Source organism: Capricornis sumatraensis, chromosome 22 (assembly GCF_032405125.1).
Source record: "Capricornis sumatraensis isolate serow.1 chromosome 22, serow.2, whole genome shotgun sequence".
NCBI classification, from domain to species: Eukaryota; Metazoa; Chordata; class Mammalia; order Artiodactyla; family Bovidae; genus Capricornis; species Capricornis sumatraensis.
The window spans coordinates 35,580,003-35,604,892 of record NC_091090.1 but is presented as its reverse complement, the minus strand read 5'-3'; the positions used below and the strand labels follow the sequence as shown (position 1 = coordinate 35,604,892).

Genomic DNA, 24,890 nt, shown 5'->3' with positions numbered 1-24,890 from the left:
CTTGGGAGTTTACAAAAGAGGGAAGAGAGACTGGGGACGACATGTGAGAGTTATGAAGGGAGGAAGACAAGACCACTGGATTTTAATAATGGAATCTCCCTTTGATGTTTACTGAGACAGTTCAATAATGATCTAGGTTTTAAGTTTTCTGGTTATCAGATTGGTGTTTCCCTGAATAAATCATGCATGGCATGGGCTACAAGGCTGCTTAATTCAGTGACATTTGGTAGTACCCAGAAAGCCCATCTGATGTGTATAGGTTCTTCTCCTCTGAAGGGCTGGGAGCTGCTGCCTGAAACACAGCAGCATGGTGGAGAGGCATTGAACCTGAGGTCTGAAATCCTGGAGGAGTTCAGCTTAGGTTATTTTATTTTGAACCAAGTCACCTAACTTTCCTGGGATTATGCTTCTTCTACCTACAATGAAAGACCAAACTAACAGATACCTAAGGGTCCTTCTAGCTGTAACACATACTTGATAACAACCATGTTGCAAAATTGATAACTTAATGAATTCCCTTTCAGTGAGCATAGCAGCACCATAGTCCTTTCCTGTTATTTGAGAATGGTGCTGTCTCTCAAAGGAGTGGGTGGTGGTGCTGTGCTGAGTTGTCTCTGACTCTTTGTGACATCATGGACTGTAGCCTGCTAGGCTTCTCTGTCCATGGCATTTTCCAGGCAAGAATACTGGAGCGGGTTGCCATTTCCTACCCCTCGGGGATCTTCCTGACCCAGGGATCTAAGTTGTGTTTCTTACATTTTCTGCATTGCTAGGTGGATTCTTTTCTGAAACACAGGCCAGTGGAAATGATTTTTGGGGACACAGGTGCATCTTGGAGTTTCTAACAAGCAGCATGAATGACCGCCTTCTCTAGTTTCCTGTCTGTGGTTCTGTGTTTCAGCTGTTTAGAAAAGAAAGTCTCAGAAATGAAAGGGAACATGACAGAAAGAACAACATTTCTCAGCCACGGGATGGAAGTAGAAATTGAAAACAGAAAAGTGGTCAACACTCAACCAGTCACATGGGAAAGAGTTCTATTGAGAACCATCCTGGCTGGCTTGTAAACTCCTAGCTGAATTTCCACTACTCCTAATCGGTATTTTGGATAAACTCCAAGTTAGTTTTCCCTGTCATCAGGACCACTAGGTTTGAGTCCAGGTAGAAAACTTGGAAGAATAGAGACTGTGTCAATTAACATTTCCTTTGAAACAACCACAAAATCTCACTAGGACAACAATAAGAAGATCAGCTGATCTTGGCTAGGCTGGCTCAGATATACTGGGGTTGTGGCTGGTAGAGGCTGGCCTTAGCTTGGGCAACTCAGTTCAGCTCTGTGAGTCTCATTCTTAGGAGGCTAGTTTGGCCATACTATCCTCATGGTAACTGCAGAAATATGAGTGGGCAGGCACTGTTCAAGCTTCCTGTTGAGTGGCATTTGCTAACATTTCACTGACCAAAGCAAAGCTCAGAATCAAAGAGTAAGACCAAGAGGAAGAGAGAACTACAAAATTACCTGGCAAGGGCATAGATTTAAGGGGAAAAGAACTGAAGCCATTTTTGTGACCTACCTACCATAACCCCTGAGTAACGAAGACCTGGTTCAAACTTTATGCAGCATTTGCCCCACGGGCTCCCTTTCACATCATCAGGCCCCATTTATTTATAATGTGCTCCTGTTCCTCGCCTCTTTAGCCTGGCCCACTGCCAGCTGCAGTAGATTTGAATGGTTTTGGCTTTTTACTATAGCCTGAGTTAAAAAGAGGATTTAGGCTGCTATGTTAAAAAGTGAAGGCAAAAAAATCAAGTACATTAAAAAAATCTAATATTATTAACACCATCAATTCCTCTATATTTCTTTAGTAAGAATATAGATTATGCTTCCCACTGAATGAAAAGCAGATATTGGTTTCTTATTTTCCTTCCCAATAGCCTTGTGAATATGTAGGTTGTTTTACACAACTATTTATATTAATATAGTCCTTAAGTCTAACGAGACTGTCTTGGCCAGGAGCCACAGCAAGTTATTGGCTGGGAAGGAGGCTGGTAGGCATGTGATTCTGGACCAGACTCCAGCCTCCTACTCTCTCCTCTTCCCTCTGGTCTAATTTCCCTGCGACTATTTTGCCAAACCTGACTCATTTTACATCAGAGTAAGTGAATATGAGTTGAACTATTACTCAAAATTAATCAGATGGGTACAGTTTTAAGGGAGACAATCTCATGACATGTTTCTAATGTTGCAATATTCTTAAGGAAAAGAGCTGGGTAAATATTCTCATTTAATCTAACAGTTCTAAAAAGCTTGAAGAACTTAGGGTATGTCAGGAGAAATCCTTGCCAGTTTTGACTCCTGCCAAGACAGAATTAGGAAACAATTTTCTAGTTCACTCACTTGCCTCAAAAAAAAAAAATTCAAGAGGAAAAATAAAAGTACTTGACAAAATAAAAACAAACATGTTGTTTTGATATCTGTGTGTCTCTCCTCCACCCCTTGCTTATGGTTGTTTGTAGAATGATAAAATACCATTATTAAAGAAGACAATAGCTTACAAGTTAACAAAGCAGTCAACATCATGGAAACATCTACTATTATGGAAGAGTAAGCAAATGCTTTCATTTTGTATTTTAATTATAGATATTATCATTTAAAATCACTTGCTAGCAACTGTTGTCTGGAAGGATGATCAAAGTTTAAAGTTGTTTTTATGAGCTAAATGGCTTCATGGGGCCTGTCTGTATGTTATATAGAAGGGCAAGTGCAGGGCATCGGGACCAAACAAATGAATCCAATGTGAAGAAAGTGCTAGGATACTTGAGATCAGAAAGGACATGCGTAAAGAAATAGAAGACAAAACAAGAAACAAACCTACACAGATGAGGACAAAAGTAACTGAACTTGGTATCAGGAAAGCTGTTTAAAATCTCAGCCATGTCCTATGTGTACTCATGCATATCTATGGATACTCACGCCCAACCTTTTTGAGCCTTAACCTCTCCACCTGTTAAATGGAACCAATAAATAGTAATAAGACTATGTACCTCACATGATTTGTGAAAACACTGTGTGGCTGATTGAACTAATGTACACGAAAAGATTTTATAAACTGATGCTTTGCAAAAACATTAGGTAGGTGAGACAGTAACAGGGAAGAGGAAAGGGGGAGGTTTGTTTCATTACCATGTTAAGTAATAGAGTTTAAAACAATCTTTCATGCACTACTTACAAGAGCCGAACATGGAAGCTACCCAAGTGTCCATCAACAGACAACTGGCTTAAGAAGACGTGGTAGATACAAGATTAACATACAGAAATCAGTTGCACTTCTTTATACTAACAATGAAATATCAGAAAGGGAATATAAACGAACAATCCTTTTAAAAATTGCACCAAAAATACTTAGGAATAAACCTGATCAAGGAGGTGAAAGACATATACTGAGAACTACAAAACATTAAGGAAATTAAAGTTGATTCAAAGAAACTGAAAGACAGCCCACGCTCTTGGATTAGAAGAATATTGTTAAAATGGCCATTACTATCCAAAGTAATCTACAGATTTAATGTGGTCCCTACTAAACTACCAAGGCATTTTTCACAGAAATAGGACACACACTAAAATTTATATGAAACAATAAAAGACCCAGAATTGCCAAAGCAATCCTGAGGAAAAAAGAAGAAAGCAGGAGGCACAACCCTTCCAAACTTCAGACAATGTTTTGAAGCTACAGTAATCAAGAGAATGGCATTGGCACAAAAACAGACATACAGGCCAATGGAATAAAATAAAGCATCCAGGAATAAACCCACAGACCAATGGACAAATTAATCCTTGAAAAAGGAGGCAAGAATATACAATGGGGAAGAGAGTCTCTTCAGCAAGCGGTGTTGGGAAAGTTGAACAGCTGTATGTAAATCAGTGAAGTTAGAACACACCCTAACACACACAAAAATAAACTCAAAATAGCTTAACGATCTAAATATTAAACAAGACACCATAAAACTCCTAGAAGAAAACCAAAGCAAAATATTCTGACATGAATTGTACCAACATTTTCTTAGGTCAGTCTTTCAAGGCAATAGAAACAAAAACAAAAATTAACAAATGGGATCTAATCAAACTTCAAGCTTTTGCATAGCAATGGAAACAAAATGAAAAGAAAACTTACAGCTTAATTTTCAAAACAGCTCATACAACTCAACAAGAAAACCCAACAATCCAATCCAAAATTGGGCAGAAGACCTAAACCAACATTTCTCCAAAGACATACAGATGGTCAATAAACACATGAAAAGGTGGTCAACACTAGAGAAATGCAAATTAAAACTACAAGGTACCACCTCACACCAGTCAGAATGGCCAGCATTAAAAAGTCTATGAATACCAAATGCTGGAGAGGGTGTGGAGAAAAAGGAACCCTCCTATACTGTTGATGGGAATGTAAATTGGTACAGCCACTATGGAAAACAGTATAGAAGTTCCTCAAAAACTTAAAGAGTTGCTATATGATCCAGCAATTCTACTTCTGGGCATATACTCACACAAAACTTTATTTCAAAAAGATATACACACTCTGATGTTCATACTAGCCCTTTTCCAGTGGCCAAGACATGGAAACAATCTAAATGTCCATTGACAGATGAATGGATAAAAAATGTGGTACATACACACAATGGGACATTAGTCATAAAAATGAATGAAATAATGCCATTTGTAACAACATAGATGGACCTAGAGATTATTATACTAAGCGCAGTAAATCACAACGAGAAAGATAAACACCATATAATATCTCTTTTATATGTGGAATCTAAAGAATAACACAAATGAATCTATATACAGAAAGACTCACAGACATAGAAAATAAACTTATGGTTACCAAAGGGAAAAGGGACAAATTAGTAACAGATGTAAACTACTATACATAAAATAGATAAGTAACAAGGTTATACTGTATAGCACAGGGAATTATACTCAATATAACATCTATAATGGAATGTGATCTGCAAAAAAAAAAAAAAATCACTAAGCTGTATACCTGAAATTAACACATTGTAAATTGACTATATTAAAAAAAAAAAGAAAAAACCAAAGTCTGTCATTCCTTTGTCGCATCCCTGCTCCACAGACCGCTTATGCAGAATCCCTTTTAGTTATGCAATATACACTGTGGGTCCATACAGCACACATTCATGCTACAAGTCATGATTATGTAACTGTGTAGTTGTTGGGCCTCAGGGTGAGTCGTCCCCAAATGCGTCTCAGTGGCATACTGATTATTTTGGATTAAAGTTACTTAAGAAAAAGCCAATGCAAGAGGAACAACATTACTTATAATTTACAACCCAAATCTAGTTTCTTTGTCTTGTTGATTCCATTTATTGTTTCTTTGTCTAAAAAATTAAGAAGCTGCTTGCTTTGGCCACTTCTTAGCTCCTATTTCCATGAGGACTTCCTGTGCATGAATGAAAATTTGTTTTTCTCCTGTTAACCTGACTTGTGTCAGTTTGTCAGTTTATTGCTGGTCCAGACACAAGAACTCAAGAGGGGTTGAGGAGGGCTCTTTCCCCCTCCCCAACACAGTCATGGCACTCATTCTGCCTGCATTTAATTCTCTTTTCTTTTAAACCTGATCCCTATTCCTAAATTTGAAACAGTTTGAAACAAATCTTCCCAGGTTCCCCACTAGGCCTGCATCTAATAACAGTCCAGGGAACCTAGGGCTAACCTTGCCTTACTCTTGGTTGGAAGCAGCTGAAACAGCTGACCAATTGGAACTGATTTCTGAACAGAGAACAGACTGGAAGGTTATTTTTCTATTTTACAAATTAGAATATTTGGGCTCAGAGAGGATAATTAAATTGCCTGATGTCTCCAAGCTAGTAAGTAAAAGAGCAGGATATGAATTCACTTACAAAACACAGACCACATTTACCTATTAGAATGTATTAGAATTTTTGTTGCTGTTGCAAGCATGGGGGCCTTGACCCAAGGCTCCAGTGAGCTTTGTCACAAAGATTCAACCTATCTTTCCTCTCATCCAGAAGATAATTATGGTGATCATTTGGGGAGCAGTCTCTGCAAGCCAGAGTTGGGACTAGGATAGAGCACATGAGGTGCTACCCTTGGGAGAAAAGAATTAGGGAACTGTAAAAATAGAAAAAATTCTGTAGTAAAAAAAATACTCTTTTTAATACAATGTGTTTTTTTTTAAAGTCGTAATACACAAAACCCCACAAAGGAAAAAAGTACTAAAATGTTAAAGGCAAAACCAGTAACACTGACCTTTGCCTCAGGCTCCAATGCAGCTTGTTATGCCTATGGTGCCAGATGACTGTTTAGAAGTTTTAATTCAGGGGAAGCATCCTTGCCACTTAACAGGTAAACAACTCTGGGCTTTCCAGGTGGCGCTAGTGGTAAAGTACCTGCTGCCAATGCAGGAGACGTAAGAGATGCGGGTTTGATCCCTGGGTTGGTAAGATCCCCTGAAGGAGGACATGGCAACCCGCTCCAGTGTACTTGCCTGGAGAATCCCAAGGACAGAGGGACCTGGTGGGTTACAGTCCATGGGATCCTACAGAGTTGGACACGACTGAAGCGACTGAGAGCACACGCACAACTAGCTCGCTATCCCCCATAGCCTCAGGGGAGGTTGACTGTCTTAGCTGGCAAGTCTAGGGTGGGGGTGGGGGGTTCGCTTCCAAAAGCCTAAGAATTCATAAAGTCTGTGGAAATGTAGAAAGGAGAAGAGGATTGAGGGGGAAAAAGAATCTTGGAGAAGCAGGAGGCAAGCTGATCTTCCCAGTTCCAACAACAAGTTTTCCCTTTGCTGGAATAGGTAAAAAGGCCTTTGGCTCCTAGGACAGCTGAACTGGACCCAGCTTCACCAAGAGCTTGGAGGGGAGACTGTCATGTGTCACATCGAGGCTCCCTGTGTCCAAAGTATAGCAGAGAAGGGTCTGGGAAGCAGCAGGCCTTGGCAGCCCTGCAGACCACATAGAGTGGACAAAGGGATGAAGACCAAATGATAAACACCTTCCACATGTGTGCACACATGCACACGTGCCCTGGAGTCACGATGCAATGATGGGAAAGGACAGGGATCGTTTCCCAAGAATGCCAGAGAAGTTTTAATTAGCCAGGAAGAAAGGGGTCTCAGAGTAAGACCAAAACCAGACTCAACTTAGCTTCCAGAAAATGGTGGGCACTATTCTGTATTTATAGAACTATTAACCATAAAGGAGAAGGAAATGGTAACGGAGAAGCCTGGTAGGCTACAGTCCATGGGGTCGCAAAGAGTCGGACACGACTGAGCGACTTCACTCACTCACACCATAAAGGAAGATCTGAACCCTGCACTAGGACTCTAGAGACACCAGTAATTCTCTCATTCCTCTTTCTCCCCTCCATTTCTCAGCCAGAACCTTTCTATCATGCCAAGGTGGACTTTGGCAGCTCCAAATCCACATCTTCACAACTAACTGCAGGGCCAACCTTTCTAGTTGCTTCAACAGAAATGTCCAGGGAATATTCTGGTTGGTCTGGCTTGGATCACATACTATCCCTGAGCCAGTCACAGTGGCCAGAGGGGCAGGGCACTTCAACTGGTCAGGTCTAGGATCAGGGGTGAACAAACTACAAACCTGGGCTAAATCTAGCCCCACGTGGGCCCCATTGAGTCACGCTCATTCATTTAGATCCTTATTATTTTCATGCTGTGCCAGTAGTTATGACAGAGACAATGTCTTGCAAAGCCAAAAACATGTTCCATCTGGCATGTGTATATAATATGTATGTAAGTTACAGGTATACAATAATTCTACATCTGTATACACTACAAAATTATCATCACAAGTCTAGTTACCATCCATCACCATACAGTTGACCCCTTTGCTCATTTCTCCTATCCCCCCCCTCCTCCCTCTACCCCCCCACCCTGCTTTTCTCTGGTAACTACTACTCTGATTTCTGTATCTATGAGCTTTTTTTTTTTAATCCTTTGTTTTGTTTTTAAGATTTCACATATGGGTGAAATCAAATGGTATTTGTCTTTGACATTCATTTAACATAATGCTCCCAAGATCCATCCAAGTTGTCACAAATGGCAGGATTTCATTCTTTTTCTTGCTTGAATAGTATTCCATTATGTATATGTACCCCACCTTTTTAAGCTATTCATCCATTGATGGTCACTTAGATTGTTTCCATATCTTAGCTACTGCAAATAATGCTGCAGTGAAAACTGGGGTGCAGATATCTTTTTGAATTAGTGTTTTGATGTTTCTTTGATGTTTCTGGGCTTCCCTTGTGGCTCAGTTGGTAAAGAATCCATCTGCAATGCAGCAGACCTGGGTTCCATCCCTGGGTTGGAAAGATCCCTTGGAGAAGGGAAAGGCTACCCACTCTTGTATTCTGACATGGAGAATTCCATGGACTGTATAGTCCATGGGGTTGCAAAGAGTCGGACATGACTGAGTGACTTTCACTTTCATACATATACTTTGGATAGATACCCAGAGGTGAAATTGCTGGATCATGTGGTAACTCTATTCTTAAATTTGAGGACTCTTCAGATTGTCTTCTGTAAGTCCTACTGATAGGGATAAAATAGAGTTATACAGGTAGTTGTAGAAGTCCCAGTAGGAGATTACAGAAAGAGAGGGAAATCTAGGGAATTTTGGGAGACCATTGTACATTAATGATCTCTTAGGAAAGCTATCTGAACAGTCGTGGAACAAAGCAGGCCTGCTTAACTATAAAGCGTGAGATACCCCCCAGGTCATTAAGTGGAAAAAAAAAAAGAAATGTTACCATCCTTCTGGTGATTTGAATAAGTGCTATGACAGTCCTAGTTTGAACTCATAGGGTCTCCTGCCCTATACGAAGGATGAGCTAGTGATGTAACCCAGACCTCTACTTGAAAAATGAAGAAGGTGAGGCAAAAATGAGGCAAAGAAGGTCTTTGTCTCCTCCCCCAGTTTCCTTTGATTATAAAAATTGTAGCCTACTTAATCCTTGGGGCAGAGCCCCCTCGCATGGCTACTTGCACCCTTCACAAGCGTCATATATTAATATGTCTATTTCTTGCCTATCACTTTGCCTCTTGCTGAATTCCTTCTGGGCTGACACACATGAACCTGGGAGCCTAAGTTAGTCCAGCCACCAGGTTTGAGTGATTCTAATTAAAAGGCCCTACATTCAAGCCCCAATCTAGATTTTGGCTGGGTTCAAGTCCCAATCAGAAGTGCACAGTTTCCCTGCCAATAATGTACAAAAGTTCCCTTTTCTCCACATTCTCTCTCCAATATTTGATATTTCTTGTCCTTTTGATAGAAGGCCTTCTAACAAGTGTGCGATGATATCTAATCGCGGTTTTGATTTGCATTTCCCTCATAATTAGTGGTGTTGAACATCTTCCATGTTCTTTACAGAAGTTTGCTGATCCCTTGACTAGGTGGTCCGCTGCTGCTGGTGCAGAGTTTGACCTTTCTTAACGACCCTGAATGTTTCACAGCAGAGCGTCTGCTTATCAGAAAAAGGAAGGGGACGTTTTAGCAGTAAAACACAGCATTTGAGTTTTGTCAGGACTAAAGACACACATTATGTAACTACCTGAAAAGTAATATATACTCAATTTATGTATTTTTCTCCACCACCCTCTTCCCTCCCTCACATATCCTTAGTCTTTTTTCTTACGACTATTCAGGAAGCTCTCCGCTTTAACTGGGATGGTGAGGGAGTTGGGGGTGGTCTCTGGTTTCCCCACGTAAAGTGCTTGGAAGCCGCAGTCCCATTCACACAAGCCAAAACCTAGACAAAAGTTCACAACTCTAACCATAATAGAGGAGAGAACACAGAGCAAACCACTGCCCCCATGATTAGACAGACAGGCAAAAATAAAGTTACCTCTGGGCACCTTGCGCGGGGCAGGAAGCCGAACTGTAATTGACAATTACTGGAAGCTCCACGCAGACGAATCCGAGAGTTAAAACTCCACGGGGACCCAGTAATACTGTGAGCTTTACCTCCAGGAGCCCAACTCGATTCACTCAGAAAACATGGGAGAAAAGTCCTCTGCTGCTTCCAGCAGAGGGAAGGAAAAAAGGGGCCATTTTGAAATATCCCAGAGTACTTTGCCCTTCTTAGCCTCTCCGCAGGGGAAACTAGTTAACCAGAACCTCACCTGCTGGGTATCAGAGCCTAAGTGACTTGGGGGAAGGGAAATACACAACTCCCGAGGAAAAACCCGAGAAACTCTCATGAAGTTCACAGTCCAGAAGCCTAGGCTCACCAGCGGACGAGACCCGATCCCCCGACTAGAGAATGCTTCCCCGACACCACACCACCGCCACATCACTACAGGCTTACGGTGCACCAGGGGTCCCCAGTAGCCCTCTCCTCGCCACCCCGAGGCCGCACAGCACGAGGTGGGCGGCGGGAGAGCAAAACTTCATCAGCTCCCCATCACTCGCCCTACCACCTGAACTAGACCAGCATCATCTCCCCTCCATTATCCATCGCTTGTGTTGCTTGCGCCTGAACCACACCCCCACCCTGCCACTGAAAAGTTGTATTCCTTAAAAAAATTTGGCAAGGTATGCCAAACATCAGAAGAAGTCAATTTGAAGAGAAGAGCAAACATCAGATCATCAGAACCAGACATGGCAAGGATGTTGAAATTATCAGACTCGGAATTTAAAACTATGATTCATATGCTAGCAGATAAAGCAGTCGGCATGCAAAAACAGATGGGCAATGTAAGCAAGAGAGGGAAATCCTAAGAAAGAACCAAAAAGAAATGTTAGAGATCAAAAACACTATCACAGAAATAAAGAATGCCTTTAATGGGCTATTAGTAGATGAGTCATGGCTGAGGAATCTCCAAGCTTGAGGATATCCCAATAGAAACTTCAAAAGCCAAAAGCAAAGAGAAGGAAGACTTAAAAACAAAAGAAAACAAAAAACAGAATACCCAAGGACTGTGGGACAATTACAAGAGGTGTAACATACATGTAATGCAAACAGAAGGAAAAGAAAGAGATACAGGAACAGAAGACATGTTTGAAACAGTAATGAGTGAGAATTTCTCCATATTAATTTCAGATACCAAACCACAGATCCAGGAAGTTCAGAGAACATCACTCACAATAAATACCAAAGAAAAGAGACTGAAATCACTCAATATGGGCTTCCCAGGTGGTGTTAGTGGTGCTAGACTTGAGTTCGATCCCTGGTTTGGGAAGATGCCCTGGAGAAGGGAATGGTAACCCACTCCAGTAGTCTTGCCTGGAGAATCCCATGGATAGAGGAGCCTGGCAGGCTACAGTCCATGGGGTCATAAAGAGTCAGACATGACTGAGTGCCTAAGCACAAGCTGTTATCCTTTCCATCTGAGAGTTTTTGATCAGTATAGATTATTATAGGAAGCACTGACAAGCCCAAGTTTGTGTATCTGATGTACAGTGAGGCTAAAACCCCCGAAATGTTGAAGTTTGGAGCACAGAAAGGTTTATTGCAGGATCAAGGAGGGAGAATAAGCATCTCAAAAGATTTGACCTCTCATATTTAGTCTTTTATATCATGAATTTTGTTGGGGAGAACAAGGCAGGTATTGTATTGGGTTGGCCAAAAGCTCCTTCGAATTTTTTTTTTTTATGGAAAAACCCAAAGTTTTTGGTTACCTCAATAAATAGGGGCCAAAAATAATCCACAGGATATGAAGCAAGAGAATGATTTTTGGACAATATGGAACCCTACAAATAGTTTACAGTATACTTCTATTCCTCACTGGCAACTGTTTCCAGTCAATTAAAGACTAAAGAAAGGTATCTGAGGAGAAATGGGAAGGGAAAAATGTAAAGAAAATGACCACAATAAAAGAAATCACTGAGATTCCCTTTTCTCCAGGCTAGGGTTTCTGAAGTCTGGTGGGGCCTATTTAGTCAAAGCAGAGTCAGTTTTCAAAAGTATGTGCCCAATGCAGGCCTCCTGTGACTTCGGACTAGTCCTACAGGACTCCTGCCACTCTCAAAGTCAAGGAGGGAAACCGCTCAGAGTGAGTCCTCAGGACCAGTGGGAAGTGACAGAATTTGTCTTCATGGTTCATAGGGCACTTATTTCCATCTTTATTTTATTATCCCTTTGAGGGGTCTTTGTTTCAGAAATCCATTCTTCTCTCACATTTTCTCCTTGTTCCCAGGTCTTAAGGAAGAATCTGGTGCCACTCATTTGTGATGCTAGTGTAAAACAGGGGTGCAGAATGGTCGGGTGGAGTCAGGAGTCAGAATGTATTAGGTTTATCCTGGCTAGGTATGCAAGTGGAGCTTGTGTGAGCAGTCGTGTCTGACTCTTTATGACCCCATGGACTGTACCTCACCAGAATCCTCTGTCCATGGAATTTTCTAGGAGAATACTGGAGTGGGTTGCCATGCCCTCCTCCAGGGGATCTTCCCGACCCAGGGACTGAACCTGCATCTCTTACTGTCTCCTGCATCAGCAGGCAGGTTCTTTACCACTAGCACCACCTGAGTATCCTGGCTACTACCACATAATTAGCTGTGTGATTTCACTTCTCTAAACTTCCTGCGAAGTGGGGGATAAAGAAAGATTAAGCTCATAAATTGTTAGGGCATTTTAGCAAAATAATTTATTTAGAGACAATCTCATTTCTTGTTGCTAGTATGAGAGGCTTTGTCCCTAAAGGCATTTCAGACTTCTGACATCAGTTGAAATAATAAATCTGGAGAAATCTGGCCTTCCCAAATTCCCCAAATTGGCAGTGATCTTCTCCACCTCAGGACAAGACCAGTCTTGACTGTGAGACTTGAGACCTACCCTCGTATCCTTCCATTGTTGTCCTCTGTTGCACAGTGTCAGCTTAAATAATGAGGCAGCCTGACTTCATTCTTTCAAAAAATAATGATTATTTTCTCCTAGACAGTAAAACAGAATTTTCTTTCTCTAGTTATGTGAATGCAGATGATAAAATTGAGTGAGAATGTTGTTGTACATTTAACGGGGGAGGGAGAGGATGGCTGGCAATCCTTCCTTGACACACGCTTTTTTGTCTTATTTATAAAAATCTGTGTCATTCTGAGTCAGCACTGATTACCATAGACACAATTATAGTAATCTGCCGACAAGCGCTAATATTGCTAATGATATTGCTTTGCAGCATAATTATCTGAAAACCACTCTCAGCTGTTGCATCAGGATTACAGCATTTGGATAACTCCAAATTAAGTTCAGTCAAAAAGAGCTGGTGAAGAGGACAGCCTGCAATTAGCTCACACAGGCTGTCACCAGGGGGCTGGCAGGCCTGGTTCACATGCCCTAGGATAGGTGATGACCTTTAACAGATGTAGATTCTCAATATAAAACCCCCCTTGAGTCCCAAGCAGATAAGTGAAGGAGGCTTTGTGCTTGGCTGCCTCATCTTTTCATCTCTCCTTGGATAAGTACTCTGTTGAAAACTCTTCAGGAACTAAACCAGCAGCTCCACCTGCAGAACTTGTGCTTGGGTATTCCCAAGGTCAAATCAACCAAAATCACTCCCATTTTCTCTAGTCCCTTGAACCATTTTTTGATATTTTCATTTACACTTTTCTTTTTTTGGAGAAAAACACGGCCCCACCACCCCCACCCCAAACTAGATTAAATCCATTAACTGTGAGAATATAAAGCTCAACTCCCTGCCCCAAGTCTTCTTTTCAAAACAGGCTGCCCACGAGTTTCATGAGTTCTTTCAGTGTTCACCACGATCAGCTGCGCTTGATAAGCTTGAGCCTGGGAGAGGCAGACCTGCAGGTAGACATATGCAGACAGACGGACCGAGAGGGTCGGCTCAGGAAAGGAGAGAAGCCAAGAGGAGCAGGGAGCAGAAGGGCTATGCACTTACACCTCTGTCCTCAGCCTTGGAATCTCTGCTGCTGGAGGAAAAGCCCCTGTACACACTAAGTCACTTCCGTCATGTCTGACTCTTTGTGACCCTATGGACCCTATGGACTGTACAGCCTGTGAGGCTTCTCTGTCCATGGGATTCTCCAGGCGAGGATACTGAAATGGGTTGCCATGTCCTCCTCCAGGGGGTTTTCCTGACCCAGGGGTCGAACCTGCGTCTCCTGAATCTCCTGCATCTCCTGCATTGCAGGCAGATCCTTTACTGCTGAGCCACTGCGAGGATTTCCTTTCTTCAGCCTTTCCTCATGTCAGTCTATCTCCCCCTTCCTAGGCATCCAGTTCATTCATTTGTGGCCTCCTCCTTTAAGTTTTGAGGTGAGCAGAGCAGGTGAACCAAAAAATAGAAACTAAATTAACTTTCACATTCTAGGGCCTAGGAAGCCATCAGTTACATTTTAGTCACTTACTCTTCCTCCAGTGCAAAAAAGTAGGCAGCTCCTTGAATCAGCCCCCTGGCTGCCTTTTAGTGATTTTCTATTTTTGCATCTTAAACAATGGGCTTGAAGTGTTGAACACAGAATCCTCACATCATAGATGTTCAGTAAGTGTGAATTCACCTGCCTCTTGCTGGCCACTTAGGGCCACATGACAGTAATTCTGTGGTAAATTTTAAGCTTGGCCTTCTTTGTGAGGCAGGACTCAGCAAGCAAAGGAGAGAACTACAGGTGATGCCTGTAAAGCAATGAATGGCTGAAGTCCACATAAACCTCACAAGGGATTCTTCCTTTAATGCCATAGATGGGGAAAGAGGTTTGAGTATCAAGACTTTTTTTTCCAGATCACTCAGGCAGAAAGGGGCGGAGCCAGGACTCAAACTCAGGATACTGACTTAGGACTTCAGTCCCTAGGCTCTATGAGCCATAAATGTCTCCAGCTATTGCCAAATGTCCCTTGGGTGGCAAAATCACCACTAGTTGAGAACCTCTGCACTAGGAGAAGAAGAGAAATAACATATTGAACCATCTGCTATGTGCCAGATGCTTTATTGGACTTCCCTAGTGGCTCAGATGGTAAAGCGTCTGCCTACAATGTGGGAGACCTGGGTTCGATCCCATGGGTCAGGAAGATCCCCTGGAGAAGGAAATGGCAACCCACTCCAGTACTCTTGCTTGGAAAATCCCATGGATTGAGAAGCCTGGTAGGCTACAGTCCACAGGGTCGCAAAGAGTTGGACACGACTGAGTGGCTTCACTTCACTTCACTTCAGATGATTTATTGATGTGATTTAACCTTCACAGAAACCCTGTGAGATAGGTATTATTATACAGTGTGCAAAGGAAGAGACTGAGGGGCAGAGAGATTGAGACCACTCATCTTAGAAGTAGCAGAGCCGGGTTGTGAAGGTCTGTCTGATTCCCAGGCTCACAGGAATCAGAAATAATAAAACAAGGTCTGTAAAGACTTTCATGAGTGTTTTACAGTTGTTCTCTTAATCACCACTCTTATTTTATATCTTTCCTAGATCACGAAAGGTTGAAGTATGAATGTATATTTTAAGCAAGATGTCTGTTTTTCTCCCTAGGACTGTTAAGTACAGTATTCCTAATTTCGCTATACGTTTTCTCCGGTGTCATTTCAGAAAGGCACTAAAAATTGGATATATTTTCATGTGGCATGTCTACTGGCTCCCTCTGGTGTCAGCTAAGAGTCTGTCTGCTTATAAAGGAACTCATGTGTGACTACATTTCAAGTTAATGAGGAATATGTTCGTCAAGAGGCAATTTAAAAATTCCAACTGGCTCTTATTGATTACATTGTAAAATTGTTTTCTTCAGATTTCACAAATATTCTATTAAGGGTCGAACATAACCTAAGTTTTATAATGTTAGAGAACCGTGAATGTGAATTTATTGTTTAAATTATTTTTTAAGGGACTCAAAGAGACATTTCACAAGATAAGACTAACTGGCAAAAACAAGTAGGGGGTGGGTGGGTGGGTGGGTGGGGGTGTGGGCGTGTGGAGGTGTGGGTGTGTGGGGGGATGTGGGTGTGTTTGTGGGTGTGTGTGTGTGGCTTCCCAGGCAGCACTAGTGGAAAACAACCTGCCTATCAGTACAGGAGACATTAAGAGACACAGGTTCAATCCCTGGGTTGGGAAGATCCCCTGGAGGAGGGCATGGCAACCCACTTCAGTATTCTTGCCTGGAGAATCCTATGGACAGAGAAGCTTTGGGGGGCTATAGTCCATGGGGTTGCAAAGAGCCAGACATAACTAAAGCGACTTAGCATGCATGCATGTATGTATACACACATATACACACATATATGAATGAAAATGTTCAATCTCCCAATGATAAAAATAAATCTAAATTAAAACAATAATATGGTAGCACTTTAACACTTAAGCAAATCTTTAAGCAACACCAAATTCTTTGAGAGCAAAATAAAACAGATATACTTTCATGCTTTCCTGTGGTTTTTTGGATGTAACCATTTGGAAGAGTAACTTAACAATATGCAGACAAAGCTGTAAAATCATGTACACTCTTTGATCCAAACACTCTATATCTAGAAGTAGTTTAAGGCAACTACTTCAGAAGGAGGCAACAGCTGTTTGCTTGTAGGTGTACATTTCAGCATTGATTGAAATAATGAAATATTATTTCAAGACCATAATCTTGAATGATTTACAGAAACTGAATAAAGAAGGGCAGGAAGAACATTTGGGGGCTGGGGGATACAACAAAAGACAAAAGACAAAAAGTGAATTAAATTCATGGAACTGCAAGTGTATTGATATAAGAACACAATGGGAGACCCTGATAAGAAAAGAGCCCAGTGAGGTAGGCAGGAGCTAGATCCCACAGCTAAGCTAAACTCTTAGTTGAGAGATGTTGAGGGAGGTCATCAAGAGGATGTGACCACACCAGCTGACCTTTGAACCGGACCCAGGCAACTGGAGGCTCCTCAATCCTCCCCTGTCCTTGGGATGAATATTCTACCCACTGTCCCTGAAGTAGGAGCCCCTTCAAGGATGCAGCCTTGAGAGAGTAATGTGTTACTAAGACTATCTGGACTATATTCCTGGCTGAACCCTGTTAAGACTGCTATATAAACAAGATTCTGGTGGACAGGTGCAGGGATTGGCTTGTCTTGTAGCTGCACAACACAAGCCTCGCACATAAGCTCCCTTGCTTATTAAAACGGCCACCCATTAATCTGGAGTGGCTCACTTCTTTTTTCAGTCTCCTCTTGCCCTCTGGCCAGGAAGGTCCTTTTGATGCTGAACCTGGGCACTCTCCCCCATGAGAACACAGGTTTTTACCTCTCCAATTCCAGAGACCATACTGGGCACTGATGTCTTACAAAGTCAAACTCAGCAAGCCTCTATCTGTGAATTATACTTCCTGTTAGAGTAATGAAACCAGTACTGAGGGCAAATACCAACTGGGAACCAGTAAGTCTACCATCCACATGTACAGTGGTCACTGCCAAACAACACAAATTGCCTGAGGGATGGGTGGTAAGGAAATAGGAGAAACTATACAAGAACTGCACCAATATGAGATCATTCTGATTATAACCATCAGTAAGAGGAGAAAACCCCCAGTCACCACTTTTATTTATCATCATTCCCGACTATTATACAATTTCTTTAGCCAAGAAAGTTAACTATTGAAAATTACAGGAGTGACATTATATGATTTTCTTGCCTACTCGAAAACCCTAAGGAAAAAAAAAGCTAGAAAATGTAAGTGACAGAATTCAATAAGAAAGCTAAATATAAAATTACAGTATAAAACAGTAAGTTTCTATCTATAAAAAAGTTATAAAACATTATAAAAAGACCCCTTTAATATGCCCCTACAATAAAATTAAAAAAGAAGGGCACTGGGATATAAACCCCATTAAATATGTGTAAAAGCTATAAGAGATTTGAAAAAATCAAGGGACATGTCACCTTAAACATATATTAACACTGTTTACAGATAGTCTATATAACCTTTTAATTTCATGTAACTCAAATAGGACTTCATTGTAGTGGAAGAAAGTATTAAGAAGTGCATTTGAAAAAAGAGAACCCATAGGTTGATTCTGAAAAGTACAAAAGGCAACTTTAACCATTTGACAAAAAATACTTACATAATGGTAGTCTTTAAAACCAGGAGGTAAAAAAGGTAAAAAAAAAAAAAAAATACCCACCGAACATGAAATAATGCCTCACCTCACCATTAAAAAAAGAAAAAAAGAAAAACCAGAAATTATATCAGGCGAATAACTTGAATAGCAATGAGTCACTTTCACTTGCTCAAATGATAGCTAAGAACCACTTTTGGCCAGAGGACAGGGTTTTAAAAAGACAAGTATGTTCGGCATCAGGGAAACTGAAAATAAATAATCCTCCTAACACATTAATGTGTTAATTCCAATGCATTGTTTTCAGATTAATTCTCCTCTGACTACTACTGATGGACAGTGAGTGGACATATAATTCAAACCGGGCCAGATGCATTCCTTTGGAAATTTAAACTTGGATTAAATCAGTCTCTCTCAAAAGAACCTGAGACTGAAATTGATAAAATAGAGCAACAGTAGGAACCCCCATTCAAATGCTCTTGAGCAAGGCCCTAGGTGACAGCCTTCTGCTTTCTGAGTGGCTGATATAAGTAGGAGTGCTGTCCAATCAGAGTTGATCTGAGATACCTTATTTGTGGTTTCTCTGGTAGTTCCCACAGTAAAGAATCCACCTCCAGTGTGGAGACCTGGGTTTGATCTATGAGTTGGGAAAATGCCCTGGAGAAGGGAATGGCTACCCACTCCAGTATTCTTATCTGGAGAATTTCATGGAAAGAGGAGGCTAGCAGGCTACAATCCACGGGGCCGCAAACAGTTGGACATAACTGAGCAACTCAGCACAGCACAGCACATCTTATTTGCATTTATTTGCCTCTTGCTTTTATTCCAATTAGAAACTGAGTTTATTCGATGCCTTATTTGAATACACAGTATAGAAATAAGCTCTGTGGCTTTGCAACCTGCTATTTTTCTTTTCTCAAGGTAGCTGATGGCTGTGTCTCCTATTCCCAATCTTTCCCAAAGTTTGCTGTCATGGCCAAGAAAGGCTCCAAGTAGCCGCCATTAAGATGAAAAGAAAGGCAAGAAGCACCAGAGATGTCTCAGACAGTGCTATTACACTTAAGGTCCACAAGGTAGGTTTTAAAGCAGGTTCACCCCAACACTGGGATCTCTATGTGAATACTGAACTTGTTTTTGACTTTTGAGCACATTGCTGGTGAATCCATCGGCCCAGCTCATTACAATAGACTGACTCCGCTACAGGGAATTCCAGAGAGCATTCCAGAGAGTGTGTGAACATTTGTCACACACTAGAGCCAACACTGGCACTTTACTGTTAGTTAAACTCTAAATTTTGTTTGGATTTCATTCAGTTCAGTTGCTCAGTTAGACTCTGCAACCCCACGAATCACGCCAGGCCTCCCTGTCCATCACCAACTCCCGGAGTTCACTCAGACTCATGTCCATCAAATCGGTGATGCCATCCAGCCATCTCATCCTGTCGTCCCCTTCTCCTCCTGCCCCCAATCCCTCCCAGCATCAGAGTCTTTTCCAATGAGTCAACTCTTTGCATGAGGTGGCCAAATTACTGGAGTTTCAGCTTTAGCATCATTCCTTCCAAAGAACAACCAGGGCTGATCTCCTTCAGAATGAACTGGTTGGACCTCCTTGCAGTCCAAGGGACTCTCAAGAGTCTTCTCCAACACCACAGTTCAAAAGCATCAATTCTTTGGCGTTCAGCTGTCTTCACAGTCCAACTATCACATCCATACATGACCACTGGAAAAACCATAGCCTTGACTAGACGGACCCTTTGTTGGCAAAGTAATGTCTCTGGTTTTCAGTATGCTATCTGGGTTGGTCATAACTTTTCTTTCAAGGAGTAAGCGTCTTTTAATTTCATGGCTGCAATCACCCTCTGCAGTGATTTTGGAGCCCCCAAAATAAAGTCTGACACTGTTTCCACTGTTTCCCCACCTATTTCCCATGAAGTGATGGGACAGGATGCCATGATCTTCATTTCCTGAAAGTTGAGCTTTAAGCCAACTTTTTCACTCTCCTCTTTCACTTTCATCAAGAGGCTTTTTAGTTCCTCTTCACTTTCTGCCCTAAGGGTGGTGTCATCTGCATATCTGAGGTTATTGATATTTCTCCTGGCAATCTTGATTCCAGCTTGTGCTTCTTTCAGCCCAGCGTTTTTCTGTCCCAGGATCCAATACAAAATAGAGTTGACTCTTGCGCAACTTGAGTTTGAATTTGTATGGAGATACTTTTCAATAGTAAACATTACAGTGCTATGCAGTCTGTCTTTGCATCTGTGGATGTGAAGGAACCTTGAATAGGGACCGATGCTGACTATAAATTATGTGCTGATTAAGCCCCAGGTTGTTTTATATGGCATTTACTTATAATGTCTCCTTAACTGCTCTGGGCTGACAGTTTCTCAGAATTTCCTTGTGTTTGATGACCCTGGTAATATTGAGGACTCATATTCTAAAGAATGTTCCTCAATTTGGATTTGTCTGATGCTTTTCTTATGTTTAGACTGAGATTATGGGTTGTTGGAAGAGTAGATGAGTGAATTGGGCTTCTCAACACATCGTATTAAGGGCACATGCAAACAACGTGGTTTGCCACTTACGTTAACACTCATCATCTGAGGCAGTGCTCCAGGTTTCTGAAGTCACTGCATTCTCCCTGGCTTTTGCATGCTCCACTTTAAGTCTGGGGAGTTAAGTTCCAGCTGCTTGATGGAGGACCATCTATTTTATTTGGAATTCTTGTTTTGGAAAATCTTCAAATATCCCTCATTTAGCCAATCACATCAGCATTCTTGGATTTTAAGATTTCACATTTTAAAGTTTTTAATACCATGTTCTAAACATAATCTAGTTTTGTTCAATGTATCTGTATGAATTTCCTTTTTCCTTTTCAGTTTTCAAAAAATTTCCTTCCTTTTGTGCCCTTCTCAATCGCATGTCTTATCTACGTACATTATTTCAAGACCTGATAGGCTTTTTCATAACTTGATTGTCCCTCAACATATGGAAGTTTACTTTCATCTTTTCTTACAGAACTCTATACTCTTCTTTGTACCTGTCTCTGTCTTACGTGTAGCTAAGTGTCTAAAATGACTTACAAAAAAATAACCAGTGACTCTTTCTCCTTGAAATAGGGCAAACTGCTGAATCTTCTGTAAGTCTGACAATCGTTCATTTGCTTTCCAATTTTTCTTGGTGTTTATAACACAGATCAAGTGAAGTCACTGTTTTGCAGAGGCTAAATCTTTTAAAAAATCTGACCAAAACTCCGTAATAATTTCAGTGACACATTATGTGATATATTTCTACTTCTAGAGATACTAGTATCCCTCTTTCCCCCACATATGCTATTAAGGTTTTTGATGGACATTACATTTTAAAACATTTTCTCAGCATGTGTTAAGTCAGAGATTGTCAAATACTCACCAAAATGAGCCATAAAGAGGGTATTTGAATGAAGCTTTGCTCTTCACCTGATAAGCATCTTGAGGGCCCACAAGCAAACAGCTTCTAGAAACCTCAGGTGTTAGAATCAACATTCAAATACTTTCGTAGTACAGAAGTTGTGATTACTGGAGATTTTTGGCAGCCTATTGCTGGAAAACTGCAATTTAGAGGCCCAGTCTAGGTCACAGCCCTCTGATATATTTGAATGGCTTTGAAAAGAGCCTTTGGTTGCTGTCCTTTCACTAGATACTTGGATTGCTCACTGGCATTCCGCACTATGACTACTTGCTCTGTACTTTGTGATGGTGGCTCTCGGTTTTTTTTGGGTAGGAGCACAGGCTGGATTTTGGGCAGGACGCCAGCCTGAGTAATAGTCACACCCCCCAGCAGCTTGTAGAGCTCCTCATCACTACGGATGGCCAGCTGCAAATGGCGAGGAATGAGGCGGGTCTTCTTGTTGTCACGTGATGCATTACCTGCTAATTCTAAGATCTCAGCCATTAAGTACTCCAACACCGCTGCCAAGTATACTGGCGCACCTGCCCCAAAGCGCTCGACATCGCTGCCCTTGCGGAGCAGGTGATAGATCCTGCCTACCGGAAACTGCAAACCTGCTCTGGAAAAGCGACTTTTTGCCTTAGCACGGGCCTTGCCGCCTTGCTTCCCGCGACCCAACATAATTTCCCAACAAAATAGTGATACACATTCAAAAACAGAATAAATCTACTGGACCTATTTATAGCCTGATGGTAGGTTGTACTTTGCTTTCTGATTGGCTGATGGCCGTCTAGCCAATCAGCAAAGATCAAGCAAATCACCTCATTTGCATACACGACACTCCCAGATATCCAATCAGACGTTGGCCTCTTGACACGTCACTTCAGCGCCTTGCCTATAAATACCACTCTTTCCACCCCTGAAGCATCTTTGATTATTCGGCGTACACTAGAGTTAGCTTATTTTACTGCTAGCTGTTCATATTATAATAAGGTCGTTTGAATAGTGAAGAGTTGCTAACACTGAAAAGAACTGATAACACTGAAGAGCTGCTGACACTAGCCATGCCGGAGGTGTTTTCAAAGGGTGCAGCTATCTCCAAGAAAGGGTTCAAAAAAGCTGTTCCTAAAACTCAGAAGAAAGAAGGGAAAAAGCGCAGGAGATGCAGAAGAGAGAGCTATTCAATATACATCTACAAAGTCTTAAAACAAGTTCACCCAGATACGGGCATCTCATCAAAAGCTATGAGCATTATGAATTCTTTTGTCACTGACATCTTTGAGCGTATTGCAGGTGAGGCGTCGCGCCTGGCGCATTACAACAAGCGTTCAACCATCACATCCAGGGAGATTCAGACAGCTGTGCGCCTGCTGCTGCCTGGGGAATTGGCTAAGCACGCCGTGTCTGAGGGCACCAAGGCTGTTACCAAGTACACGAGCTCCAAATAAGCTTGTGAAAGTAACCAGTTTTTAACAACCCCAAGGCTCTTTTCAGAGCCACTTAACACACTTGAAAAAGCTGTGGGCTCACTTTATGGTAGCTAGCTAGTAAAGATCTGCGGAAGACCCCGGTTCGATTCGTGGGTCTGGAATGTTCCCCTGGTGAAAGCTAGGCTACCCATTCCCGAATTCTTGGCCTTCCCTGGGGGCTCAGATGGTAAAAGATTCCGCTTGCAGTGGGGAAGGCTTGAGTTCCACCCCCTGGAGAAGGGAATGGGTACGTAATTACTCCAGTGTTGGCTGGAGAATTCCGTGGACAGAGGAGCCTGGTGGGCTGCAGTCATGGAGTTGCAAAGAGTTGGGACTGAGAGATTTCAGTGAGTACTAGGACTGATAGGTAAGTACGCTCTGTTAAACACAGGTGTTACTGTGTAACGAGTGTCCGCAAAAGGCCCCAATAAATCCAGAAAAGCTTGATGGTATACAACGTATGGTATACAATGTAAAAGTTTCTCAGAATAATGGAGTCAGGAAGGCTATTTGGGTTTTCGTTTCTCTGAATGACTTAAAAAAATTTTTTTTTTTCTATGAAGGGCCTAAAGCTGTGCAGAGATCTAGAAAAGGAGTGTGATAAAAGGAACAGAACATTAACACATTAAGGGTAGCTTTTTTCCACTATTGGTGCCTAAGGAAGTTGGGACCCTCTGGGACAGCCTAACTCTAAACGTAAGCACATAGGCTTTTTTTGCCCGAATGCCACCGGTTTGTATGCTGTTCAGTGCCTATTACCCCTGGAATGTGGGAATACTGCCATCACCTATATTGTAATCCAACAACCTGGCTACCCAAAATTGACTAGGAAACTGCATGGTTCTGGGAGGCCGACATTGATAACTTCAGGGCAAGTCACTGACGCGTGACTATGAATTTTGTTGTTTGTTTTCCAATTTAAAATTTGTGTTTCCCTTTTCTTCGGTCTTCAAACATTCACTAATTGTGTGTGTGCATGTGTGTGTGTGTAAGAAAGAGAGGAGGTCTTTACTCTCATTGTTTCCATTGTAGTTTAGTGAGGCAGACATAAACACACAAGGTCATTTCAGTTGACTATGAATGAGCGAGATAATTCTGTGCCTAAGGAAGGCTTTGTATTCTCTTTAATTTACTCTATAATACTTCTATCCAGATAGTATGATGTAAATTTTGTGAGTCAAGGTTAAGCTAACTAAACCTTAAGATCTGTTTGGTAATATGTGAAGTGTAATAGGCTGAACTATGTCCTGCAAGAAGATACGTCCAAATCTTAACCTCTGATACCTAAATGTGAGCTTTGTTTGGAAATAGGGTATAGTTAAGAATTTTGAGATCATCCTGGTAAAATTTAGGGTATCCTTATGAGAGAAGGGAGAGGGGCATCAGAGCTGCAAAGTAGAGGACCATATGAAAACTGAGGCAGGCAGAGGTTGGAGTGGTGCAGCTTCAAGCCAAGGAACACCAAGGACTGTCAGCTGCCAACAGAGGCCAGGTAAGAGACATATAAATAGAACAGACTCTCCTTCAGTGCCTCCACAAAGAACCAGCCCTACTGGCACTGATACTGGGCTTCTTGGCCTTCAAAAAACAGTGAAAGAATATACTTGTTTTACATCAACCAGTTTTTGGCAACTTGTTGTAGCTGCCCTAGGAAGCTAATAAGTGGACTTTCCTAATGAGAAATTCATTCTGAAGAGGTTATCATTTGATCCATTACAAATTCTTCAAAATTACACTAGAGTACTGATAGCAGAAGTAATGAGAGAAATTCAGTGGAAAAAAAAATGTGATGATCAAGATGCATGTCAAGAGCAGATACACTTGCATGAATTGAGTGGGATACCCCAGTAACTCCAGTATTCTGTGGCTGCAGAACTGGCTTTCTCCATGAAAGAATCTTAAAATCATTAGTCTAACAGCTAATGAAGATTCAGTTATCTGATCCCAACTGTATTGTTGGCA

At 41.6% G+C, this 24,890-nt stretch overlaps 2 protein-coding genes and 1 pseudogene across 2 annotated transcripts in view; 1 reads left to right on the top strand and 2 right to left on the bottom strand.

Annotated features, from left to right (window-relative positions):
* Nucleotides 1-24,890, bottom strand: part of SLC17A1 (solute carrier family 17 member 1) — a 144,810-nt gene that overhangs the window by 6,834 nt on the left and 113,086 nt on the right. The gene's annotated exons all lie outside the window — the stretch shown is intronic.
* On the bottom strand, nt 21,744-22,140 carry LOC138069247 (histone H2A type 1-A-like; annotated as a pseudogene).
* Nucleotides 22,524-22,907, top strand: LOC138069428 (histone H2B type 1-A-like). The gene has a single exon (XM_068960724.1). It carries the CDS (start codon nt 22,524-22,526, stop codon nt 22,905-22,907), a length of 384 nt encoding a protein of 127 aa, XP_068816825.1.

Coding starts and splice junctions, on each gene's coding strand:
- LOC138069428 (XM_068960724.1), top strand. CDS start 22,524: ATGCCGGAGGTGTTTTCAAAGGGTGCAGCTATCTCCAAGAAAGGGTTC.